This window comes from Pipistrellus kuhlii, unplaced genomic scaffold (assembly GCF_014108245.1).
Source record: "Pipistrellus kuhlii isolate mPipKuh1 unplaced genomic scaffold, mPipKuh1.p scaffold_m20_p_9, whole genome shotgun sequence".
Lineage (NCBI taxonomy): Eukaryota > Metazoa > Chordata > Mammalia > Chiroptera > Vespertilionidae > Pipistrellus > Pipistrellus kuhlii.
Genome location: NW_023425595.1, coordinates 42,773,673 through 42,796,670, shown reverse-complemented (window position 1 = coordinate 42,796,670; position 22,998 = coordinate 42,773,673). Strand labels below are relative to the sequence as shown.

The 22,998-nt window shown below is 35.6% G+C and overlaps 1 protein-coding gene and 1 long non-coding RNA gene across 18 annotated transcripts in view; one reads left to right on the top strand and one right to left on the bottom strand.

The window, feature by feature from the left end:
- The window catches only part of PICALM (phosphatidylinositol binding clathrin assembly protein), a 104,346-nt gene that overhangs the window by 77,361 nt on the left and 3,987 nt on the right, over positions 1-22,998 (top strand). For 3 of the 17 annotated variants that reach the window (XM_036428508.2, XM_036428518.2, XM_036428510.2), the window contains 9 exons: positions 3,057-3,164; positions 4,750-4,881; positions 4,982-5,012; positions 5,187-5,286; positions 8,317-8,340; positions 9,773-9,832; positions 11,284-11,388; positions 19,069-19,171; positions 20,530-22,370. In XM_036428508.2, the coding sequence (XP_036284401.1) occupies positions 3,057-3,164; positions 4,750-4,881; positions 4,982-5,012; positions 5,187-5,286; positions 8,317-8,340; positions 9,773-9,832; positions 11,284-11,388; positions 19,069-19,161 (653 nt within the window). In that variant the 3' untranslated portion in view covers positions 19,162-19,171; positions 20,530-22,370. Of the gene's footprint in view, positions 1-3,056; positions 3,165-4,749; positions 4,882-4,981; positions 5,013-5,186; positions 5,287-8,316; positions 8,341-9,772; positions 9,833-11,283; positions 11,389-19,068; positions 19,172-20,529; positions 22,371-22,998 lie in introns of those variants that run through there. The other 14 variants (XM_036428514.2, XM_036428512.2, XM_036428522.2 and 11 more) reach the window with 7 other exon arrangements.
- On the bottom strand, positions 14,512-14,864 carry LOC123651870. Its single transcript, XR_006740837.1, has 2 exons — positions 14,763-14,864; positions 14,512-14,554 (listed from the first exon to the last, which is right to left on the bottom strand). It is a non-coding gene; the product is annotated as an uncharacterized LOC123651870 (long non-coding RNA).

Sequence of the window (22,998 nt, the reverse complement as noted above, 5' to 3'; positions counted from 1 at the left end):
AATAAGAGTAGCCAGTTCAATGTAGTGATTATTCCATAAAATTTATCTTAACTCAAAGAGTCTTAGTTCATCTTTTATTCTTTTGTCCCTAAAATTTTAAATTTTGTACCTTTGACCGAAACTGGTTTGGCTCAGTGGATAGAGCATCAGCCTGCAGACTGAAAGGTCCCGGGTTCAATTCCAGTCAAAGGCATGTACCTTGGTTGCGGGCATATCCCCAGTAGGGGGTGTGCAAGAGGCAGCTGATCGATGATTCTCTCTCATCGATATTTCTAATTCTTTATCCCTCTCTCTTCCTCTCTGTAAAAAATCAATAAAATATATAGTATTTTTTTTTAAATTGTACCTTTGTTTTAAGTCACTTTTAAAAATTAAAGATTGACAATCCTTGACAGTCTCCCAAAAAGTGACCCAGGGACAAAAGGCCATTAAGTTCATAATGGGGATTGAAATAACACAGAACTCTTTACCTTGAAGGTATGTATGTGTATTACCAGCCTTTATAAATGACTTAAAATGCTATTTTTAAATTAAGCTGGTGCTTCCCTGATAGTGAATCAGCTAGTATAACTTATTAAAAATTTCATTTTTACCTGTTTTTATATATATATATATATATATATATATATATATATATAGAGAGAGAGAGAGAGAGAGAGAGAGAGAGAGAGAGAGAGAGAGAGGTACTAGTTCTGGGTTACTTTATATACCTTCAAACTTTTTATGCTTTTTGGTAATAATAATGTAATTTCACAGATTGGCCCCCCTAGGAACCTCAGAAAGTGCTCCTCTCTTTACAGAAAGTAATAAAATTGTTTTTGTATTTCTATAAAAGATAAGCTTATCTCTGATATCATCCAATTCCAGAAAGTGGGAGAAAATAGAAATTTGATATTCTTACTGCCTAGTTATAAATTATTGTTCCATGTATTTTCTAATGCTTAGTAACATCATAGCCAAGATGTTTCCAGAATGATTTCAAGAACAATATGTATACTTCTTACACTGTAATGATAACCTTGACATATAATTAAGCATGATAGATTTTTGTCTTTCTTGAGTAGATACATTGATTATTTTTGTAAGGAGAAGAGCCAATGGTATGATCCTTTTTTTTTTTTTTTTTTAAGATATTTTTATTAATTTCAGAGAGAAAGGGAGATGGAGAGAGAGAGATAGAAATACCAATGATAAGAGAGAATGAATCTTTGATCGCTGCCTCCCGCATGCTCCCTACTAGAGATTGAGCCTGCAACCCGGGCATGTGCCCTGACCAAAACATTGATGTGAGAGAGATGCATCAATTGCTTGCCTCTCTGCATGGGCCAAGCCAGCAACCAAGGTATGTGCCCTTGACCGGAATCTAACCCAGGACCCTTTAGTCCTCGGGCTAACTCTATCCACTGAGCCAAACTGGCTAGAGCCCATGGTATAATTCTTAAACAGCTTGTACCTCACAATGCTGTTAAGTTGGTAAGTCTGTTTAATTTTAGGAATGTTTTCACAAATGTCAGATTTAAATATTGAATTACTATGTATTTTAATAGTATTTGTGCTATCGTTGTGTGACCAATGTCTTTGAGTTAACAGTATTTTAAGGGTTAAGAACTTAGGAAATAAGATCAAATTTGAATATTCTTTAAAAATTTGTGCCATACAGAATATTTATCCTGTGATCTAAAAAATGCTACTTTTAAAGTGGTAGTATTGTGTACTAGATTGTGTGAGTCACAGTTAATAAGTCATTGTTTCTGGTCTCTACCTTTGAGGACCTTTCTGGACTTCCCACCAAATCTTGTCCTACTTTGAACTTTTAAAAATTTTAAGACTAGTATTTTAGGTACAACATCATATTATAATTCTTTATATCTTGGTGCAGTGCACATTAAGAATTCAAAGTGAGATTCTGACAGATTGGAAGTCCGTAAGCAGAAAACTGAAAGAGAGCCTATGTTTAGGATTCAAGTTTAACTTCTCCCTAATGATATAGTTGTTAATCTTCTAATATCAGATTTTCGTTTTGTTTTGTGTTTGTTTGTTTTTTACATTCTGGGTTATAGAATTTAGAAATGGAAGATAATGCAAGGAGCCATTTATTACAACAAACTGAAAGAATTCCTTCTTTGTGATCTTTGCTAGACCAATCAGTCTCCATGTGGATATATACTCAGTGATTTCAAAGCTCCCCAAGTCATGTGATAACCCTAATCATTTTTAGATGATTTTAATTCTTTTCAGACCCTAGAAATTCAGAACTTTATCTCACAAAAATACAACCTCACACAATTGAAAACTTTACATTAGTTACCTCGGTGTAGTCTGGTTTCAGAGGCTTAAGCTGAATGTTGACTTAATAACACTAGAATAAGTGTAAAACAAGAAAGATTTCCTATTTATGTTGTGGTATTTTAGACCATTTAGGTAAATTATCATGTTTGATTGTATATATTGTCAACCTCACTGTTGGAAGTAATAAGTTGAAGTTAGAGAGTGGTGGGAATTGAGGATGATCTCTTTGGGACATAAGGATTAGTGGGCTGTAACTTTCAGAATCCTGTCACTGTCATGGAAGGAAGAAAAGGAGGGGGAGAGAGGAAGGGGAGAAATATAGAAGACGAATTGGTAGAGGAAAAACGACTCTTGAGGATACTAAGTGCATTCATCTATTTTTAAAGCAACATACTACTTATTTTATTCCCAAATAAACCCTTACAGTGTGTATGTTTTAGATGTGTTAATTTTTTTTAACTATTATCAACATTAAGGTAAAAAATAAGCAAGATTCCCCCCCCCCCCCTATAATGAAACATATTGGTAGTTCAACTTCAGTTGCTCTTATCTTAGTTTTCTTTGTCAGTAGGATGATTTTGTTATGGGAAATGTAATCACTACAAAAAAAGATGTGGTAGTGTAGTAGGAAACATTCTTCTTGCAGGGTTGGCTTTGTTTTTGTCGTGGGAAATTACTCCTTTTTCCATTCTATTGTTATTACTATTAAAGAGTTATAAGTGTAGACTTATTAAAGAATTGAGCATTTTGTATTTTGTTTTTCTTAGGATTCACTTCTTCTCCAGTTGCACAGCCACATCCTTCAGCTGGCCTTAATGTTGACTTTGAATCTGTGTTTGGAAATAAATCTACTAACGTTATTGTAGATTCTGGGGGTAAGAAAAAATTATTTTATTAACATTACTATAATGCTCTAATTTAGATTCTGTGTAAGGACAGAAAATGCTCCTTTTAACATGTGTAAATAGATTAAATTGCAGTAGCAGAAGAAGTTCCTCCTCCTCCAGCCACTAGATGAGAGCTTTACAGGATTATTAACTGTTACTCTTTCTTAGTGGCATTTTTGTTTCTCCTAGAGCTAAATAAGAGATTTGGGAAATGGGGAAGAGATTTTGCTCAGATTATACTGCTAAGGTGATAGTGGCTATATATAGATTACTCATTATAGTTTTTACCTTTACTGAAAGGAAATTGGCTTTTTTGAAAACAAGGAAAATATAACTTGGAGTACTTATTGAGATAGTCTGTGTATGAATAGCTAGAATATATTAAATATCAGAGTTGTGGGTGGAGGGGCATTGTATTGTTTTGAGGATGAGCCTTTACTATAAATCTGTAGAGATTTTTATTGGGGTAACATTGGTTAATAAAATTATATAGGTTTCAGGAATATAATTCTGTAATATATCATGTATATATTTTATTATGTATTCGCTATCCCAAATCGAGGCTCTTTCAATCGCTATTTATCCTCCCTATGTAGTAGTAAAGCACCATTTCAAAAATATATATTTTTTTATTTTAGAGAGAAAGGGAGAGAAAAAGAGAGATAAAAACATCATTGATGAGAGAGAATCATTGATTGGCTGCCTCCTACACACGCCCTATTGGGGATTGAGCCCTTATGCCCTTGACTGGAATCGAACCCAGGACCCTTGAGTTCACAGGCCAACACTCTATCTACTAAGCCAAACCAGCTAGGGCTAAAGTGCCATTTTTAATGACTTCCTATTTTCAGATTGTCTGGTATTCCTAGATTGAGCTGTTTACTAGTAGTTCTTTAGGGGTTGCTTTATTGGATTATTTTTACCTTTTACCCTTCAATAAAGAACCATAAGGGATTTTATTTTTATTTCTAAACAATGTCTTAGTTTACTAGACCATTTTATAAAGTTGAAGTATACTATAGCAATTTCTCAGATATAATTTAGATTAGCTGGTTTTAGAAAGACCCAAAATGATTTATTTTGACTAGCTTCTAATGTACTATTTTACAAACACCTTATATTCCCCATTTGAAGAGTATACAACGGTCTGTAAAATATTATTTCTTAAATCTTTCTCAAAGGTTCCAGAGATGTATTTTTTTTTTTTTAATCTGTATTGCTTTAGATATAAGTGAGTCTTAAGAAAATGTTGGGTAAAGGAAATAATTGTATTTCATTCCTTTCTCTTTTACAACTTTGGAATAAGTTTACTTGAGTGCTTTCTTCATCCCCTTTAACCTTGATTTAGTATTGTCCTGAAATAAGACATTATTTCTGTCAAAGGAAATATAGCCTTTTCAATCAGTTCATTTAAATGGTGAATTTCTTCTTTTCCATTAAAGAGTATATTTAGTACTCATTTTGTGGAGGACTTCCCTGGTAAACAAACAATAAGAAAAGGCAGAGACCTCCTTTAGAAAGCTGTAGCACCAGAAAGTTCCTTACAAGGCCTATTTCGTCTGTTAACTTTAAGGCTTTGATGAAATAGGTGGACTTCTCAAACCAACAGTGGCCTCGCAGAACCAGAGTCTTCCTGTTTCCAAACTTCCACCTAACAAGCTGGTATCTGATGACTTGGATTCATCCTTAGCCAATCTTGTGGGCAGTAAGTATTCTTTGGATTCTCTAATCTTCTTTAAAATAAGGTGTTTTATTTATTTCTTTTAAAAGTAGTTTTTAACTGATTTCTTTTTCCCCTGTCCTAGATCTCGGCATTGGAAATGGAACCACTAAGAAGTGAGTTTCTATTTGTGTTCTTTCCATGTGCCACTTAGAGGTGGATTCGGCTTTCATCTTGAAAGTGTGTGTAGAGATGTCATTTGCATTTTAAATGCTCTGTTCAATCTAAATAGATTGAAAAGAAACTTCATGAGAACAGAACTTAATATTCTCATTTGTCTTTATTTAAAGTGATGTAAATTGGAGTCAGCCAGGTGAAAAGAAGTTAACTGGAGGATCTAACTGGCAACCAAAAGTTGCACCAACAACTGCTTGGAATGCCGCAACAGTGGTGAGTGAAAAGAGCTTATGATATACTAACACAAATAATTTAGGTAAATGTGTAACATAAGAATGTTTTTAAAGTGATGGACATAAATGGAAAGATTGTTAATATTGCATTTTAGAAATATAAGTAATTTGTATTTAAGGAGGCTTAGTTGATTATATTTGCAGCTACAGTTAAAAAAAAAATTTAATGTTTTTTATTAATTTCAGAGAGGAAGGGAGAGGGAGAGAGAGATAGAAACATCAGTGATGAGAAAATCATTAATTGGCTGCTTCCTGCATACCCCAAATTGGGGATCGAGCCTGCAACCTGGGCATGTGCCCTGACAGGAATTGAACTGTGGCCTCCTGCTATTGAGTCATACTGGCGCAAGTACATTTTAATAGCTAACATTTATTTAAAGGTTACTTGTGTCAGACATATTCTAATAAATAATGTGATTTTATTTTCTGTAATCCTCAAATTACTAAACTTAAATGGTAGCAACTATTATTGACCCCATTTTACAAATGAGGAAATGGAGACACAAAGTTAAGTACTTAAGTCTAGGATCACAGAATTCTTAAGTGATTACATGGGATTTTAGAATCCAGATAGCCTAATCCCAAAGCATATGCCCTTAATCACTACCCTCTACCACTGGTTTCAAATTTACTATTCATTGTAGAACATAAAATTTTTCTTTTTTTCTGATCTCACCATTGGTAAAGAAACTATATTTGCTTGGCTTTTACTAATATTATATGATACATACAGTTGCTTCTCTTTATTTGCTGCACTTATGTTCTTGAAGTCACCCAAACAGTGAACCTTTGCTAGGTTCACACACACATACATATTTGCCCAACAATGGTTCAGTGTTTACTAATTCAGTGTTAGGGTGACTTTAAGAACACATATACAGCAAATCAACTGTTGCCAGTAGAGAATCAACTGTGTGTGAGTATAATCATGAGCCCACACATCTTACCTAGATTGCCATAAATCCTAAAAAAGTTGTTCTGATAGATTTTATATATTTTATTTTACAAAAGATAAAATGAGGTTTAGAAATATTACTTGATTTGTCTGAGGCAACCCCAATAACAGGTACCAGAGTTGAAATTCTAGTTCTATTCACTGGCCCCAAAGCCAGAGCTTCTTGTTTCTCTCTGCTACATTGTTCCCTTCCTTCTCCATCCTCTCGTCATCTTCCTATTCGAGCTGAAATCTGGCAGAGTCTCGCTTGTTCAACTTCAGCTGGGAACGAATGCCCAGGGAGACAAATTGTTCACCACTCTACACATGTCCATAAATGACCTCAAAAGCATTTACAAGCATTGATTTTCAGATTACAAATAATTTCTAGCGAGTAGGTAAATTTGCAAGTCCAAAATCCATGAGTAGTGAAAATTAATTGTATATGTTAATTATTTAGCATTTAGTTATGAAGAAGTTCTGTTACTGTTTTTAATTACTCTTAAATTGTAGATATTCCAGATTAGCTTTGGGGGTGTACTCCTATCCTTGGTCAACTGCTTTTTTACTATCCCAATAAGTCTTTCCGGGTCAGAGAAAACCAATTTCTTTTTGTGGAAAATTTTGAAACATGCTTTTTTTGTAACAGTGTACTAATAGCAACGTTTTGACAGCACAAGCTACAGATTGAATTAGCCTTCTTGTTGTTATTAGAGACTTCTCCTTATCCTTGTTTTAGCTACTTGTTATTAAATCTCTTTCAGGACATTGCCCTGTTTTCCTTATGTTAGTCATAAAATAGTGTGCTGATAAAATTTTGTGGGGTATTATCTAAAGAATTCTGTTATCTTCAGTCTTCATAAATAGATAATAATAACGATTTAGTCACCTTTTTAAGACAGTAGTAACTTTTCACTGATAGTTGTCACTACCATCACTAAAAATAAAACCTTATATTTAAATAGTTTAGGTTTTACATACACACATGCACTATCTTGAGTCTATAAAAAGTACACTCATGGGGGTGTTTGAGTAGGTATCATCCCAGTTATAAGGATGAAGTTATGTGATTTTTTTTCCAAGAGCAAAGCAACTAGAAAAGAGATTTAAACTGAAATCCATCTCTCTGACTCTGAATCCAGTGTTTTCCCCACTGTAACACACCTTAGTGACTAGGGAATGGTGGGAGGTTAGGCTAGTGGATTTTATAGCCTCAGGTGTGAATTATACATTGATAATATATGAGGAGTTGTGCTGATATGAAGATACAATGGATATTTTATTTTACATTGAATTAGTATTAATCCATATGAAATATTAGGAGTTTGTAGATAGCACGTCACCTAAGATTGACTATTGGAATATATTGTAATAGAGATCTAGCGATCTAGAATTTGGGTGTAAGTTGATAAAAGCAATATTTACGGTGCTGTGTCATATATGGTGATGTGTATCATCTTTTAAGATTTTGTTAAAATATTTGTGTGTATGTTTTTTGTAGAATTTCTTTTTAATGACTAACATTTAGGGCTGATAATGTGATTACTACTTAGGTAAACTGATGCTTATTACATTTCTAATCATTTTATTAATCCTTAAACACTGTCAAGGTTTTACAATTTTTAAAAAAATTAAAACATTATTTGGAATATATAATATATAATATTGTTATACTATATAACAATGTTATACTATACATCTTTTAGTTATGCTTTTTTCCCCCTCTAGATGTTATATGATGCATCCTTGTTGTTATTAGACACTCTACCTTGTTAGTGGATGCATTGAATTTTGTACTATTGACATTACCGATAGGTTTTATGTTTTAATGACACTTGTAATCAGTAAACTATTATGTATGCAAGGGGATAATGCCAAAGACTAAGTTTCTCTTGTCAACCTTGATAGTGTTTTAGTATAGATGTCTTCCATTAGATACTGGAAATAAAGGGGATTCTAGGTAGTTAGTGAATGTACATGTGAACTAAAATGCTCTCTGTGTATTTTCTGTTGTGTAAGTACTTGTTCTAATCCAGTGTTATTGCATTATGTAATTGTTCTCCCTGGGAAAAACAGAATGGCATGCATTTTCCACAATACGTAAGTGACCAAAAACTAGCCTTTTTGCAATAAATTGGCATGCTATTAACCACTGCTGTAGCAGAATCTCATAACCTTTCAGCTATTACTTGTTTTCACATTCAGATTTTCAGTGTGCCAAAAATTCTTCCTAGCATCTACTGATTTCATGGGTGTATTGCAGAATTGATTCTGATGATGGCATGGGAAATACAAATTTTTTTTCTTGCTTAATATTCTGCCATTTGCTGCCAGATGGCTGGGTGTCTGTGTGTGTGTATCTGTGCTGCCACTATGCACTTGATGACTTCTGAATGAAGGGAAATGTTGTTGATTGTGGTAATGTTTAAAATAACAATTGCATGAAATCTTACAGGCTTCTGCTGTACTTGGCAGTTTGTCTTCTGCTCTTAGCTCTTGGTTTTTAAGTAGAGAGAGACCAATAAGTTCTATATCCTCACCCAAATACTAAACTTCTAACTATTCACTTTAGTTATGCTTCATTTACCTATTCTTTGCATATGTTCAAATTGCCATATATTTCTAGTTTGTTCTTTTTTAATGTTTTAGCAGTGTTATTGGTCTTTCACCTGTATTCAGTTTTAGTTATCATTCTAAGATAACACACACAGAGAATGTTTTTAAGACAGCAAATATATCTAAACTGATTTGTGCTAAGAGTATATATTTACAGAGTATGAGTTAAAGTAGGAGGAAGAGGAGGGGAACTTAAACATCTTAGTGGTGTTTGGTTCTGTGAAGCATTAAAGCATAAACAGATTTAAAATTCATTCTCAACTTTGCTGCTTTGCAGAAGATAAATAATTTATGAAATCAATAAGGAATGATAGTGTACATACTTCGTGTAAGAAGTGTAAGAACTGTGTGCTTTATAGAAATAGTTATACTCAGTAGTGGCTCGAACTCTTTAGCGTTCCTTGAAAAAAGTGAATGAGGTCCGTAGAAATTAATTTTTTAAAAGACCAAATTGTTAATTGATTTGGGACCTTTAGTTGTTTTCTTTGCTTAAAAACTGAAGAGCCTAGGAAAACATTCAGAATTTATTACTTTTTCTGGATAAACATTTTTTATGATTATTTAGTAATAGACTTTAAAGTTAAGTATTATGAAGATTTTTTAAAATCTGAAGATTTTTTAAGCTGAAAAAGCCCATTGAAATCTTAGATCATTGTTTAAGTATCTAAGTTTAAATAGTATTTATTTTCTTTCTAATCATTCTGCTTTCTGCTTATTGCAAGGCAACATTTTTCATTGAGCATTGACAATTTTTATTTATTATAGTTGACAAATTGACAGTTATTAATGATCACATGTGTCACATTTAATCACAGCTGTCTTGGCAATTCTCTTAGTGGAACTACAGCTATTCCTTGAACTCAATTGACATACAGGAGTTATACTTTCTTGTTTATTTTTTCTTTTTCTATTTCAGGCACCCCCTGTAATGGCCTATCCTGCTACTACACCCACAGGCATGATAGGATATGGAATTGTAAGTATCCTATGTAATAAAAGTCTAATATGCTAAATGTCCGGTCTTCTGGTCATCTGTTCAACCAATCAAAGTGTGATATACAAAGGCCGCTCAACCACTTGCTATGACATGCACTGAACACCAGGGAGCAGGCATTTGACTGGTTGACAGGTCACTATGATGCACACTGACCACCAGGGTGCAGACACTCAATGCAGGAGCTTCCCCCTGGTGGTCAGTGAACTCCCACAGGGGTGTGCTGCTCAGCCAGAAGCTGGGTTCAAGGCTAGTGAGCACATCAGCAGTGGCAGGAGTCTCTCCTGCCTCCATGGCAACATTAAGGATGTGCAACTGCTGGCTTAGGCGTGTTCCCTCTAGGGAGCAGTCCTAAGCCAGCAGTCGGACACCCCCCGAGGACTCCCAGACTGTGAGAGGGTGCAGGCTGGGCTGAGGGACACCCGTTCTCTCTCCCCACTCAGTGCATGAATTTCACGCATTGGGCCTCTAATGTCTATATTTTTTATTTCAGAGAGGAAGGGAGAGAGAGAAGCATCAGTGATGAGAGAGAATCATTTATCAGCTACCTCTTGCACACACCACACTAAGGATCGAGCCCTCAAACCAGGCATGTTCCCTGACCAGGAATTTAACTGTGACCTCCTAGTTCATAGGGCAACACTCAACCATTGAGCTATCGTGGCTGGGCTGGAGTGGTGTTTTGTTTAGTTTTGTTTTGGTTTTGGAATGGTAATTTTTAAAGCAAGAGATGGTTAGTTGAGATTCTATTTTCAGTTAGTCAATAATGAACTAAACTCTGTGTATTAATTAAGCTTCTTGATTCTTCTTTCTTAAAATGTCTCAAATAAAATTTAAGAAACCACAGATAGTAACTCTTCAAAGAATCAGCTATTCATGATGGCATAAGAATTTGATTTGATATACAAAGGCAGTTACTTTGAACTGTCTTAGTCATTTTACAGTTTTAAGTTTCTCTATATCTAAAGCTGGAAAATTTGAAAAATTTTTTATCTAAGTTATTTTGTCTGGTGTACTGTCATAAGGTTTAAATTTTACAACTCATTGTATAGAAAAACCTAAGCTTTTATACAGGCTTTAAAAATGGGCACATTAAAGACTTTCCATACCAAACTAAATCATCTTAAAAATGTTTAGCTGTCAGTCTTATTTGCATTTATAGAAATTTTTCCTTTGAGTTAAAGCAAAAGTAGTAGTTACCTTTCTTGTTTACTTATCCTATATAATAAAGAACTAATATGCTAATTAGACTGGGCAGCTGAATGGCCAGTGGGTGGAGATGCAAAGCCACAAGGCAGCTGGGCCCATAAGGGCCGAGGCAGCTGGGGTTGGGGAGGCCTAGTCTTCCAGGAATTTCGTACATTGGGCCTCTAGTTTTATAATAAGGGAGATGTGAGCCGCATTCTTTAACTTGTTATTTTTCTACTTTTCAGCCTCCTCAAATGGGAAGTATACCTGTAATGACACAACCAACCTTAATATACAACCAGCCTGTCATGAGACCACCAAATCCCTTTGGCCCTGTATCAGGAGCACAGGTATTAATTAATGTGCTACATGTAACTGTTTTGATGTGCTTGGTGTGGAAGGAACACAGTGCTAAAAATGTTCTTTCATACAACTTGAGAAACAAGTTATTGCATTATATCTTTCTCATCCAAGAGCTTTTAGGATTATTGATTATTTGGAAGCAAAGGATAAGCATTATAAATATTAAAGATGGAAAATTCTTGATAAGTTACTGTTGATGCACCTAGAGGACAGTTTTTCTGAGGGTAAGGAACTTACTTTTGTTCATGATTCTGGCATGATCTCCTTCATGAACCCTGAAAACTTTGACCTCAGAGTTCCACTGCCTTGGCATTTGGAGTGCCAGTGCAATTGGTAATGGACTTGCTATTCTTTATTCACTGGGTGCACATAGTTTTACACTTGCTAGTGTATATAGTGTTACAGTGCCAGAATTAGTTGGTATTGATCCAGTCTGAATCTAGTCTCATGTATTTCATAGTCTAGTGAAGCATTAGGAGAACCTTTCATTTTCAGCCTTTTTAAATTTTATTGATTTTAGAAAGAGGAAGGGAGAGGGAGAGAGGGAAGCATCACTGAGAGAGAAACATTGATGAACTCTCTCCTGCATAAACCCCCATTGGGGATCCAGCCCACAAACTGGGCATATGCCCTGAGTAGGAATTGAACCTCAACAACCAAGCCTCACCCGCCAGGCACTTTTTTCAGACTTTTTGAGTATTGAACTCATTTTAATAAATTGGCATCTCGAGGAGTACCAGTAACGAAGTAGATTTTTGAATTTTGTTCTTATTAAGAGATAAAATCCATATATTTTCCCAGGCCTTTTCTTTTATGTTACAGTGACCTTTTCTTCCTGTTCCTTAATCAGTTAAGTACTTTACACCTGGAAGTCACGGTTATTGATGCAGTAATTACTTTTTTATAACTCAGTTAATTTTTATGCATGTTTAAAAAGTCATCTGAATTTAGCTTTAAAGATCATTGTGGGGTTTTTTTTATTCATTTTAATCCTCACCTGAAGATTTTTTTTCATTGATTTTTAGAGAGTGGAAGAGAGGGGAAGACAGAGAAATATTGGTGTGAGAGAAACACATTGATTGGTTACCTCCTACACAAACCCTGACTAGGGCCTGGGCTGGGGAGGAGCCTACAACTGAGGTACAAGCCTTCGACCAGAATCAAACCCAATCCGCAGGCCGACACTCTAGCCACTGAGCCAAACCAGTTAGGGCTTTATGCATCTTTTAAATAAAATGGGTTATGGGTATGTATAGATTTTTTTTCTATTCTGTTTTCTTTAGCAATACTTTTTTGTTGTTAATCATCACCTGAGGATATTTTTTTCCCATTGATTTTTAGAGTAGAAGAGAGTTGAGGGGGGAAGAAAGAGAAGGGGGAAAGGGAGGAACATTGATGTGAGTGGGGCCGGGATTGCATCTGCAACCCAGTTACTTGCCCAGAAATCGAATCAGCGATCCTTCAGAATGGGTACCAATGCTGTATGCACTGCACACTGGCTAGGGCTTACCTGCAGTACTTTTAATGCTGGCATAATTTGCTAAAAAAACAAACTAGATTTTGATAATCTTTTAAGATGTTGATGATTTTCCCAAGTATTTATGTAGATGTTTTCTTGAGATTATGTTTTTCTCATGTTCTTTACTTTTTTTGTTCTTTTATCTTCAGGTATATATCATTTATTTTAAAGAATTAATTTGTTTTTTGGTGTGTGTGTATGTTGTTTTTTTGTGTTTCAGTGAGTTAATGTGGATCTTATCATTGTCAGAGACTAAAGTGATAAGAACTTAAATGTATTTAAGGGGGGAAAAACACACTGTAGTCAAGCTATAAATTTATCAGAAATTACTGACTACAGAAGTTTTTTTCTGATTCAGTCTGAGTGTTGTCTTGCAAGCTCCTGTCTCAGAAACGGAATAATTACCTTATTCTCAAAAAATCTTTAAGATAGATAGATGGACCTAGTATCAACATCTTGTTTTATAGATATAAAAAGCTGAAACTTGGAAAGATTCTTTAACTGAATGACTAGTGAAATTCAACTTAGCCCCAGGAATCTCTGATCCTTGTCCAGTGCTCGTTGGTGCTATACTGTCTTATCAATATAGTACTGAGCTTATTGCTATATATGGCCTCTTCAGAGCACTGTCTTCCTTTTGTCAGAACCACTCTGCAGATTCCTTGGGTTTCCTTCTGGATTATAAACTGCAGTAAGACTGTAACTACTGTAATTGTCAAGAACATTCTCTGCCCTAACCCGTTTGGCTCAGTGGATAGAGCATTGGCCTGTGGTCTGAAAGGTCCCAGGTTCGATTCCGGTCGAGGGCCTGTACCTTGCTTGCGGGCATATTCCCATTAAGAGAGGTGTGCAGGAGGCAGCTGATCAATGTTACTCTCTCATCGATGTTCCTAACTCTCTATTCCTTTCTGTAAAAAAAATCAGTTGAATGTGTTTTTAAAAAAAAAGAACATTCTCTTCAATTTTGGATAATACCATAAATCTTGAAACATTTACATTAGTTTTGCTAATTTTCTTTTTAATATGATTTAAAAAAGAAATCGTCATAAAACTCTACCTTTAAAAAAATAGCTGACCCTCTAGCATCTGCCTTACCCCAAGTTTTTATATCATTTTGCCTCTAAAATCTACAAACTTACTGAAACACCAAAAGAAGTGCAAGAATTTCCATGTGCATGAAAAGAAACCATGACAGAAATGCCTTTCCTAATTGCTTTGTGCCAGAGTAGAAGAGAATGAGAACATTAGTCATTTTTTAGTTGAGAAGTCAAATTTGAAGTGAGTACTTAATGCTAAATATTATTGATTGAAAGAGCACATGAAGGAATCAAATTGATAATTAGAAAAAGAGAAATCTGGTACCAGTGAAGTGGTTCAAAAGGCTTTGCTCTCCTCATAGTAGTCATTTGAATCAGTTGAAAGTTAGAATCTTGAACCTTTTCATGTTATTTTGGATTCCTTTACTCCCTTTGTTCTCCATGTATTTTATCAGATAGTTCCACTAAGTGTTTCTCTGCTGTCATTAGATCACCCTTCTTCTGGTCTCCAGTTTTCACCTGGATTTGAACCTCTCTCTCCTCTGTTTATTTTCCAAGTCTCCCTGTGTTCCTTGCCTTTCTAATTTAATCAATTACCTAGATCACATGTGTCAAACACAAGGCCCATGGGCCAAATCCGTCCCACCAGGCCTTGCAATGTGGCCCGCACCAGCTGTCATCACTGCACTCCGCTGCGTTTCCATCACAATGACAGTTTATGACTGTTCAGTAAACCATTCAGCCCGCGATTTAGGCTGGATTTTAGATTTTGGCCCCTTCTCTGATTGAGTTCGACACCCCTAACCTAGATACTTGAATAACCTTATAGGTATTTGTAGCATCTTACTTCTACATTCAAAAATCTAAGGAAGTGAATCTAAATATAACTGAACATATGAGACTTCCCCCCAGTTTTCCTTATGTTTTAAAACTACCTCACAAAGTCTCTTGTGAGAATAATAATGAGTAAACAGAACATCCAGGGTCTTCAGTCACCATGCCTTTACAATTCTTGATAAGTATCCTGTGTTCTGCTGCTACTTGTCTTTTCCAAAAGTCCTTCATCTGTCATAAAAATAGATTTACTCTTTACTCATTCTCTGCTCATCTCTTGTTTATTTCTAGACTTTCTGAGGTCTGGAGTTCTTTTCCTTATTTTGCATTATTTTTCTTTATAGAACTTATCACTGCCTGATATCTGTCTGTCTGTCTGCACATCCATCCATCCATCCATCCACCCATCCAATCTATCAAGAGACCCTGATACTAGATTGTAAGCCTTTTAGAGGCAGGCTTCTAGGTGGCTTGTTCTGTGTCCCTGGTTCCTAAATAGTACCCAGGTTTTGAATATTATTTGTCAAACAAGTAGATCTGATTGAAAAACAACCTTTCCATCATATAAATTACTATTTTCATTCACTTATAACCATTGAAAATATAGCAGTGTTTAAAATTGCTTTAACTTATTTGGCTAATAGCTACTATAAGCTAAAATGTTATATAACTATCACCTGAGGAATAAAGATACCTTTAATTTCATGATTAAATTTTTTTTTTAAATATTTTATTGATTTTTGTACAGAGAGGAAGGGAGAGAGATAGAGAGTCAGAAACATCGATGAGAGAGAAACATTGACCAGCTGCCTCTTGCACACCCCCCACTGGGGATGTGCCCGCAACCAAGGTACATGCCCTTGACCAAAATCAAACTCGGGACCCTTCAGTCCCCAAGCCGACGCTCTATCCATTGAGCCAAATCGGTTTTGGCTAATTTCATGATTAAATATTTTTAATAATTTTAAAATTAAACTGTCTTTAGAGTAGGTGAGGTTTTCTCATACATAAGTTATTAATGATTTTTAGCCAGTTCCTTGGATTAATTTTGTCCATTCAGTGCTAGCTAGAACCAACATAATTTTTTCTTAATGAATTACTTTTTCGTTTTTCTCATTTTGATCCATTTTTGCAATTAGATTCAAAATTCTTTGTACATTATAAAATAAATGGTAGTTTGCATATAAAATGAAATCCCATCAAAGTAATATTTTTTTAACCAAATCTCACTTCTATAGCTATTACCAAAAATCTTTCCCTGTTTCTTGAAATGTTTTAGAAGCCATTCCTTGCCTAGGGAATAACTTACAGCTCCTGTTTTCTTGCTTACTTACCCTTTAAATCAAATTAATATTTTTGAGAGTACTTTGGCCCTCCCAGGTATATTTATCTTCTTGCTATTTATTTAGTAAGCATTCCAAACATTGTATTTTGTGATTTACATTATTATCTAAGTTACTCTTAAGTGCTGTGTTAGTGCTTGCTAGTGAGAAAGTTCTGAGCTTTAGGAAATTGTCTTTATTATAACTTTAATTTAATAGGCAACACTGTATTATTGAAATTATGCCTTTCTGTACACTCAGCCCTTTCTGTCCCCATTTTTTATGCTGGCTTATTCTTTATTTTTCATATATTTTATGGTAACAGCTAGTTGCTTAAAGAAGGGTATTAATATTAAGTTCTTCTATTTCATGCCTAACATTGTGCTTTTTAAAAAGATAAAGTACATTAGTGAATCTTCCCAGGTGTTTGACTACATGGAAAATACTAGATCTCTGTAGTTAAAGCTTTCCCCCCCTCTTTTCTTCCTCACAGTTTTGCTCACTTTTTGATTGGCAGTTGCAGGTTACTAGTGGGTCTGTTTATTAACTTGGAGAGAATGGGGATTCTTACACCTTCTCTTCCTGGTGCTTAGTTTTAGTTTCTTTTGAAAGTCTCTATGATGTGAAGTAACACGTTTAAGAGGAAAGCTTATAAGGCAGTATAGATGTTGAAGATCCTTGCAGGGGAGGGTTGTTGTGCTGATTATATTCTTATCCCTTACTTGTATGAGGAATCACAGTGATTCCTCATCAGTCTGTTTTCCAAATGCAGTGTGAAAACCATAGAGTGTTAGATTTGGTCATTTAATTTTTAAAATCACATTAAAAGTTTTATACGTTTCTTGATTAGTATTGGGTGTTTTTTAATGGGAGATTGCCAGTTTTGTTTATGGAAGATAAGGCTAAAAATATAAAATGGTGGTTGTGTTTTTGTTTGTACTAGCCAATTTTAAGTAAGTCTGCCATCAGTTAAGTGTCTTAAAAGGAAACAATGGTTTGTTGTACTCACTTTTTACCCTTCTAAATAGGGGTACTGTTGTTGGCTTTAGATATTGGAATAATTTGAGTCTTACAAAAAATGACCATTCTAATGACTTTCTTGTGTGAAGAACTAATGGCTGTCTTTGCTTTCAGGCTAGTTTTGTGAGGTTCTCCCCCACTTTCGTGGTGTGTTAATTGTGGGTGTTGGCAGTGCCTCTAATGTCAGCTGATCTGCCCAGCTGTGTTTCTGTGAAGGTCTTTTGCTCTGTTAGCAGTGAGTTGTGCTCATTCTGCCTTACCTAGTAGAAGATAGCATGAGGGAATTTACTTTAAGATTGGAATTTAGTGTCATAGCTGAGAATGGGCCTGGAGTCCCCAGCGTACACCACAGTTAATCAAAGCTAAAATTTGAGGAGTCCCAGTTAGTGATCACTGTAGTTAATAAGACAACCTATTAGAATAAGACCATTTTAATGGTGGTTTTGCTGAGGATGTTTTTTCTAAAAGCTAAAAAACCAAAATGTATTTGTAAAATCTTGGGTGACTGTGAAGTTATACAAAATCTTCATGATGAACATGATGACCATGTAGAGCATTTTGTGTGTAGAAAGCAAAGGGCTATACTGACTGTGTAACATTTAGTAGAGAAGTCTCTTTTTAGAAGTTTTCCAGTATGTTAAATACAGCCATAAATTCTGGCTGAGTTGAAATTAATTGGGATTGCAGATTTTTGAGAGGAAACAAAGCACCAACCTTGGAATCAGCAGATCTGCATTTGTGTCTGTTATTAGTGTCCTGGGGATGCTGAAACAAAGTGTACCACAAACTCGATGGCCTAAAACAACAGAAATTTATTCTTTCACGTTCTGTGAGGTTAGAAGTCCAAAAACAAGGGCCATACTTTCGAAAGAGGATCCTTTCTTTTCTCTTCCAGCTTTCGGTAGCCCCAGTTATTCCTTGGTTTATAGCTGAAACACTTCAAACCTCTGCCTCTGTCAGTTGGACTAGGTGACCTCTAAGATCACTTTCCCCTCCCAGAGTGTACACATCAGCTCCACCCTGTCTAGGTATCAGGCAGGAGCCAACTCTATGCAAATAGCGTGAACACTGAAGATAGGACTTTGCATGTCCTGCGAAGAATGAAGGAAAGACTGTGCAGCTCGATATGTTGGGTCTGGACTAGGTCAAAGTTTGCACAGCTTTTGACAGACAGACTGGACACAGGAAGCCATCTTCCCTCATAAACAACAGCAGCACAATTATGAACTTCCACTCTTCGATGCACATCCTATATAATAAAAGGGTGATAAGCAAATCAAGCTAACGGCAGAAGGACCGGTTATGACATGCACTGACCATCAGGGGGCAGACGTTCAATGCAGGAGCTTCCCCCTGGTGGTCAGTGCACTCCCACAGGGGGAGTGCCACTCACTCAGCCAGAAGCCAGGCTCATGGCTGGCAAGCACAGCTGCAGTGGCAGGAACCTCTCCCATCTCCGAGGCAGCACTAAGGACCCCTCGGGGGATGTTCAACTGCCAGCGGGGAACAGGCCTAAGCTGGCAGTCAAACATCCCCCAAGGGGTCCTGGGCTGGGAGAGGACGTAGGCCAGGCTGAGGGATCACCCCCAGTACATGAGGGATCACTCCCCAGTACATGAATATCATGCACCGGGCCTCTAGTATAGCATAAAAATCTTAACCGTGGGTCAGCTTGTATCGACCTTTTTTGATAAAGACTTTCTTCCTTTGGAATTTCAGAAACAAAATTTGTTTTCTGAAAAACACATGCCATTGGATGCCCTTTAGCTTGACATGTGACTGAAATTTTTGTTTGAATTTCATTTTCTACAAAGGCTGCCTTTATATTTAAAGTTGACAAACCAAAAACCACTTCTTTCATTACATTTTCTGCTTTCATGTTCTGTCATTCTGAGCTCTTTTTTTCTTTCCCTCTCTCTGTCTTCTTCCCCCCAGCTGTCGGCAGCATCCAGTCCCTCCAGTCACAGTCCTCACAGAGCTTCAGGAAAGGACCCTTTTGCAGAGTTCTCTTTGGAGGATTTCTTATAAGTCACTTTAGGTATTGCTGCTTGTTGGGGGAGATGGGGACTTAAGTACTTAAAAAGTTTATCAAACATGAAGCACCATTCACTCTTCTTAATTATTTAAAGAACTCTAGATTCCCTCTCTTCCTTCTCTTCCTATATTTTTTAGGTGAAGAGTAAAAATAGATCAAGATAGGACAGAAGGGACAAATAACTTTTGGAAAATATCTTGAATATGTTAGGAGGTATGAAATCAAAAGACCATTTCTCATGTTTATATGTAAGCATCCACTTCTCACATCAGGTGATGAGAACAAATACCACCCTTTAAAAAAAGAAAAATAGAGAACAACACCGTTTTTACACATCGGCTCAGAGCTTGATTGGGAGCATCGTTGGTTTAACATTATGGCCAGGATTAGTGTGAAGAATTCATTTTAACTGTTTCTTTAAAGGGCCATATTTTTATGTATTCCTTTTCATCTAAAAATAGTAACACCCCCCCCCCCAAAAAAAAAAGCACACACACAACAACAACTTATATTAGTACTAGAGAACCAATGCACAAAATTCGTAGAAGGGGCTCAGCCCTTGCGGCCCCTCCCACTCCCACTGGTCATTCCAGAAGGTCGTTCCGCTGTCTGGTCTAATTAGCATATTAGCTCTTTATTATATAGATTATTTACTTTTGTTAAGGGCAAGTGAATGCTTGGGGCCTTTTTGATAAAAGGCTTGTGCATTTGATCCATACTGCCTTTTTTTTGCTGGAAGACTGTGTAATTTGTTTTTGCTGCTGTAGCCCACAGTGCAGATATACCTTCTAGATCTTGAGTTTGTACTCTTCTGATCTGATAATAGTTTACTTGTTGTTCTACTTCTCTGGATGAACAGCTTGATGGATATCATGAGTGAAGGGTCTGAGTGAACAATGACACCCAGTTGAAAAGTATGTCCTTGTAGATCTTTTGGATTTTTATTTATATTGTAAAGAAATGATTTAGTAAGCATAATATTACTATTCGCTTAACTATCTCTAATTTTATGATATTATTTGGAAATAATCTTTCAAATTTTGCTTTTCTAAAAAATATTTTAGATGGAATATTTGTGTTCATGGAAAGATTTTCTGAACTTATGAAAAAATTGTTCATTTACCTTCTACGCCTTGGTTTTTAATAATTAGAAAGATATTTATAATTATGCTTCAAATATTGAGCTCTGCCACAGGATAAACTGATAATACTTGTTTTATAATAAAGGTTTGTAATAAGCATGCTATGAACACTTCTGAGCCAGTTGAATGGTAAAAGCCACAAAGCAGTTTTATTTGTGAGAAGACATCCTACAGTGCAATGAATTAATAACTTACACGCTTTTTTTTTCCCCCCCCCAGATACAGTTTATGTAACTAGATGGAAGAGAATGGAACTATTTCAAAAAGACAAGTGCTCAAGCAGCAAATATTTACTTGCAGCAAAATCCAAACTGCTGTCTCTTAAACTCTCTTCTTCCATTAGAATGCTACAGTAACACAGTGGAGGCCCATGAAGGAAATTGGGACTAGTCTATAGGAGAATGTATTAATACAGTTTATAAAGCCAAGAATTGCCATGATTTCAGACTAAGATCTGTCTTTCTGATGACTAACCCTTCAGTTCTTTCAACTTCTATTAATACCCATAATCAGTAACCTACCAAGAAAAGCCCTTATTTGGAAAGTACAAAATTTGTATTTGGAAAAGCTGCCGGAGGGAAGAGCTGTGTCCTTTACTGTAATGCAACAGGACTCTGGGGGGATCAAAACCATAACTCTCAATTATGCAGTATCTTTCTTTTCTCCAATCCTGACAAAAACAGTAATTAAAGTTAATTTTTCTTTTTTAAAAAATTATATATTCAGTTTGCAGTAGACATTCCTTAAGTATTGTATTTATTTATGATTATCGATTTACGTAACATTAATATTGTATCAAAACTCCTTATGAAAATGAGTATGGATGTACACAGTATGTTTGATTTTTATCCACAGGAATGAATCTGATTCAGAATGCTTTTCAGCTGACATACAGAGCACTAAATATTTTAAAGCAAGTCCATAGGTCTGAATCGCTTAAGAATTTTCAGTCTCTATGGGATTTAGGAAAGCATTATAAATGCATTAATTCTTATAGTCAACTCTGTGCCTAGGATTTTGCAAGGGAACAGTTCACTGACTAGGAAAAGCACTACATTAAATTCAGCATTAGTGCATCGAGAAGGATCTTTACTGCTTTGTGCTTGGCATGTCATTATTTTCCATTTGACATTAGGGCCTTTCCAAAATGAATGTGAGGAATTGCTTTCACTTCAAAACTTTCCTTCTTTTCAGTAAAACTCTAGGAGGTGTTATAGGGGGAGGGAAGGGAACAAAATCCTTGAACCTTTTATTTTGGCTCATGCCATGTTATGATCATGTACCTTTTAAACAAGGGGAAATATCTTTAAAGTTGATGTCTAGCCAAGAGTTTAGTTAACAAATAAACTGCACTGTTGATCGGTGCTTTGTGTAAATACATCTTAACATTTGGGTTGAGAGGGGCCTTAAGAAGGAAAATTTGTTGTAAGAAAGCAATTCTGTACATGAGTTTAAGCATACTTGTTGCATTGTCTTTGCAGATTCTATTTTTGTTTACAATATTAAAATGTATGTTAGCAAAAATGGGTGGATTTTCAAATAAAATGCAGCTTCCACAAAAATTTTATGTTATTCTGGTCTGAGGTACATTTTCATTTTTTTTTCTTTATCAGTATCATCATTTTTTTTGCTAATAAAAGTATATGCAGTTGATTATATTTGCTGATTTAATAGAATGTAATACAGTTTATTCCTGTTTTAACTTAATTTTCAAAAAGACTTATCTTAGTACTTCTGGTTACCTTCTAGGCTTATTGATAAACTGAACTACTTAAAAATTTTCATGTCTTTGGTCAGGTAAGTTCAAGGGAGAGAATGGTTTGAGCATTGATATATTGATGCATGTGGTTATGTCTGCCAAATAAACCTCTGGCTGTATCATGTGTCATATTGAACAGTAAGTAGGATTCAGAATACATAATAGAGGATTAAAAGCTTTGTGCATTGATAAATGTTTGCATTATATTTGCCATGGTTGGAAAAAATAGCCTTTAATCAATATACTTTGTTAATTTGACCAGTTTTTAAGTTTCATAATTATTAAACCATTTTCATATTAATTGGGAAATTGCTCTTTTGTAAGTTAACTTCCTTAACATCACAGATTTTTCTTTATCTCTTCTGGTATTTGAGTAGGTGTTACATTTGAGGTCTGTGGCTTGTTCTTTTTATGTTTCCTTATATTTGCTAGTATGTTTCAGTTTGTGAAGATGCTTTGTAAATGTTTCCATCTTATTTTTAGCTCACACAACTTTTTTTTTTTTTTAATATATTTTATTGATTTTGTACAGAGAGGAAGGGAGAGAGATAGAGAGTTAGAAACATCGATGAGCGAGAGTCATCGACCAGCTGCCTCTTGCACACCCCCCACTGGGGATATGCCCGCAACCAAGGCACATGCCCTTGACCAGAATCGAACCCGGGACCCCTCAGTCCCCAAGCCGACGCTCTATCCATTGAGCCAAACCGGTCTCAGCCACACAACTTTTGTATTGTCCATACTTTACCCATATCACAGATTAAAATCAGGAACTAAAAAAGAAACTTGTTCAGATCCATGAGCTCACAGATCCATGAGCTCACAGGCTGAGGAGTCAAGTCTGGTTTCCTGGTTCATTGTTTTGCCTGTGACCTCCTGTTGTTAATTCAAATGTGTAAACTGAAAAGGGAATTTCTTTCTGTGGTCTA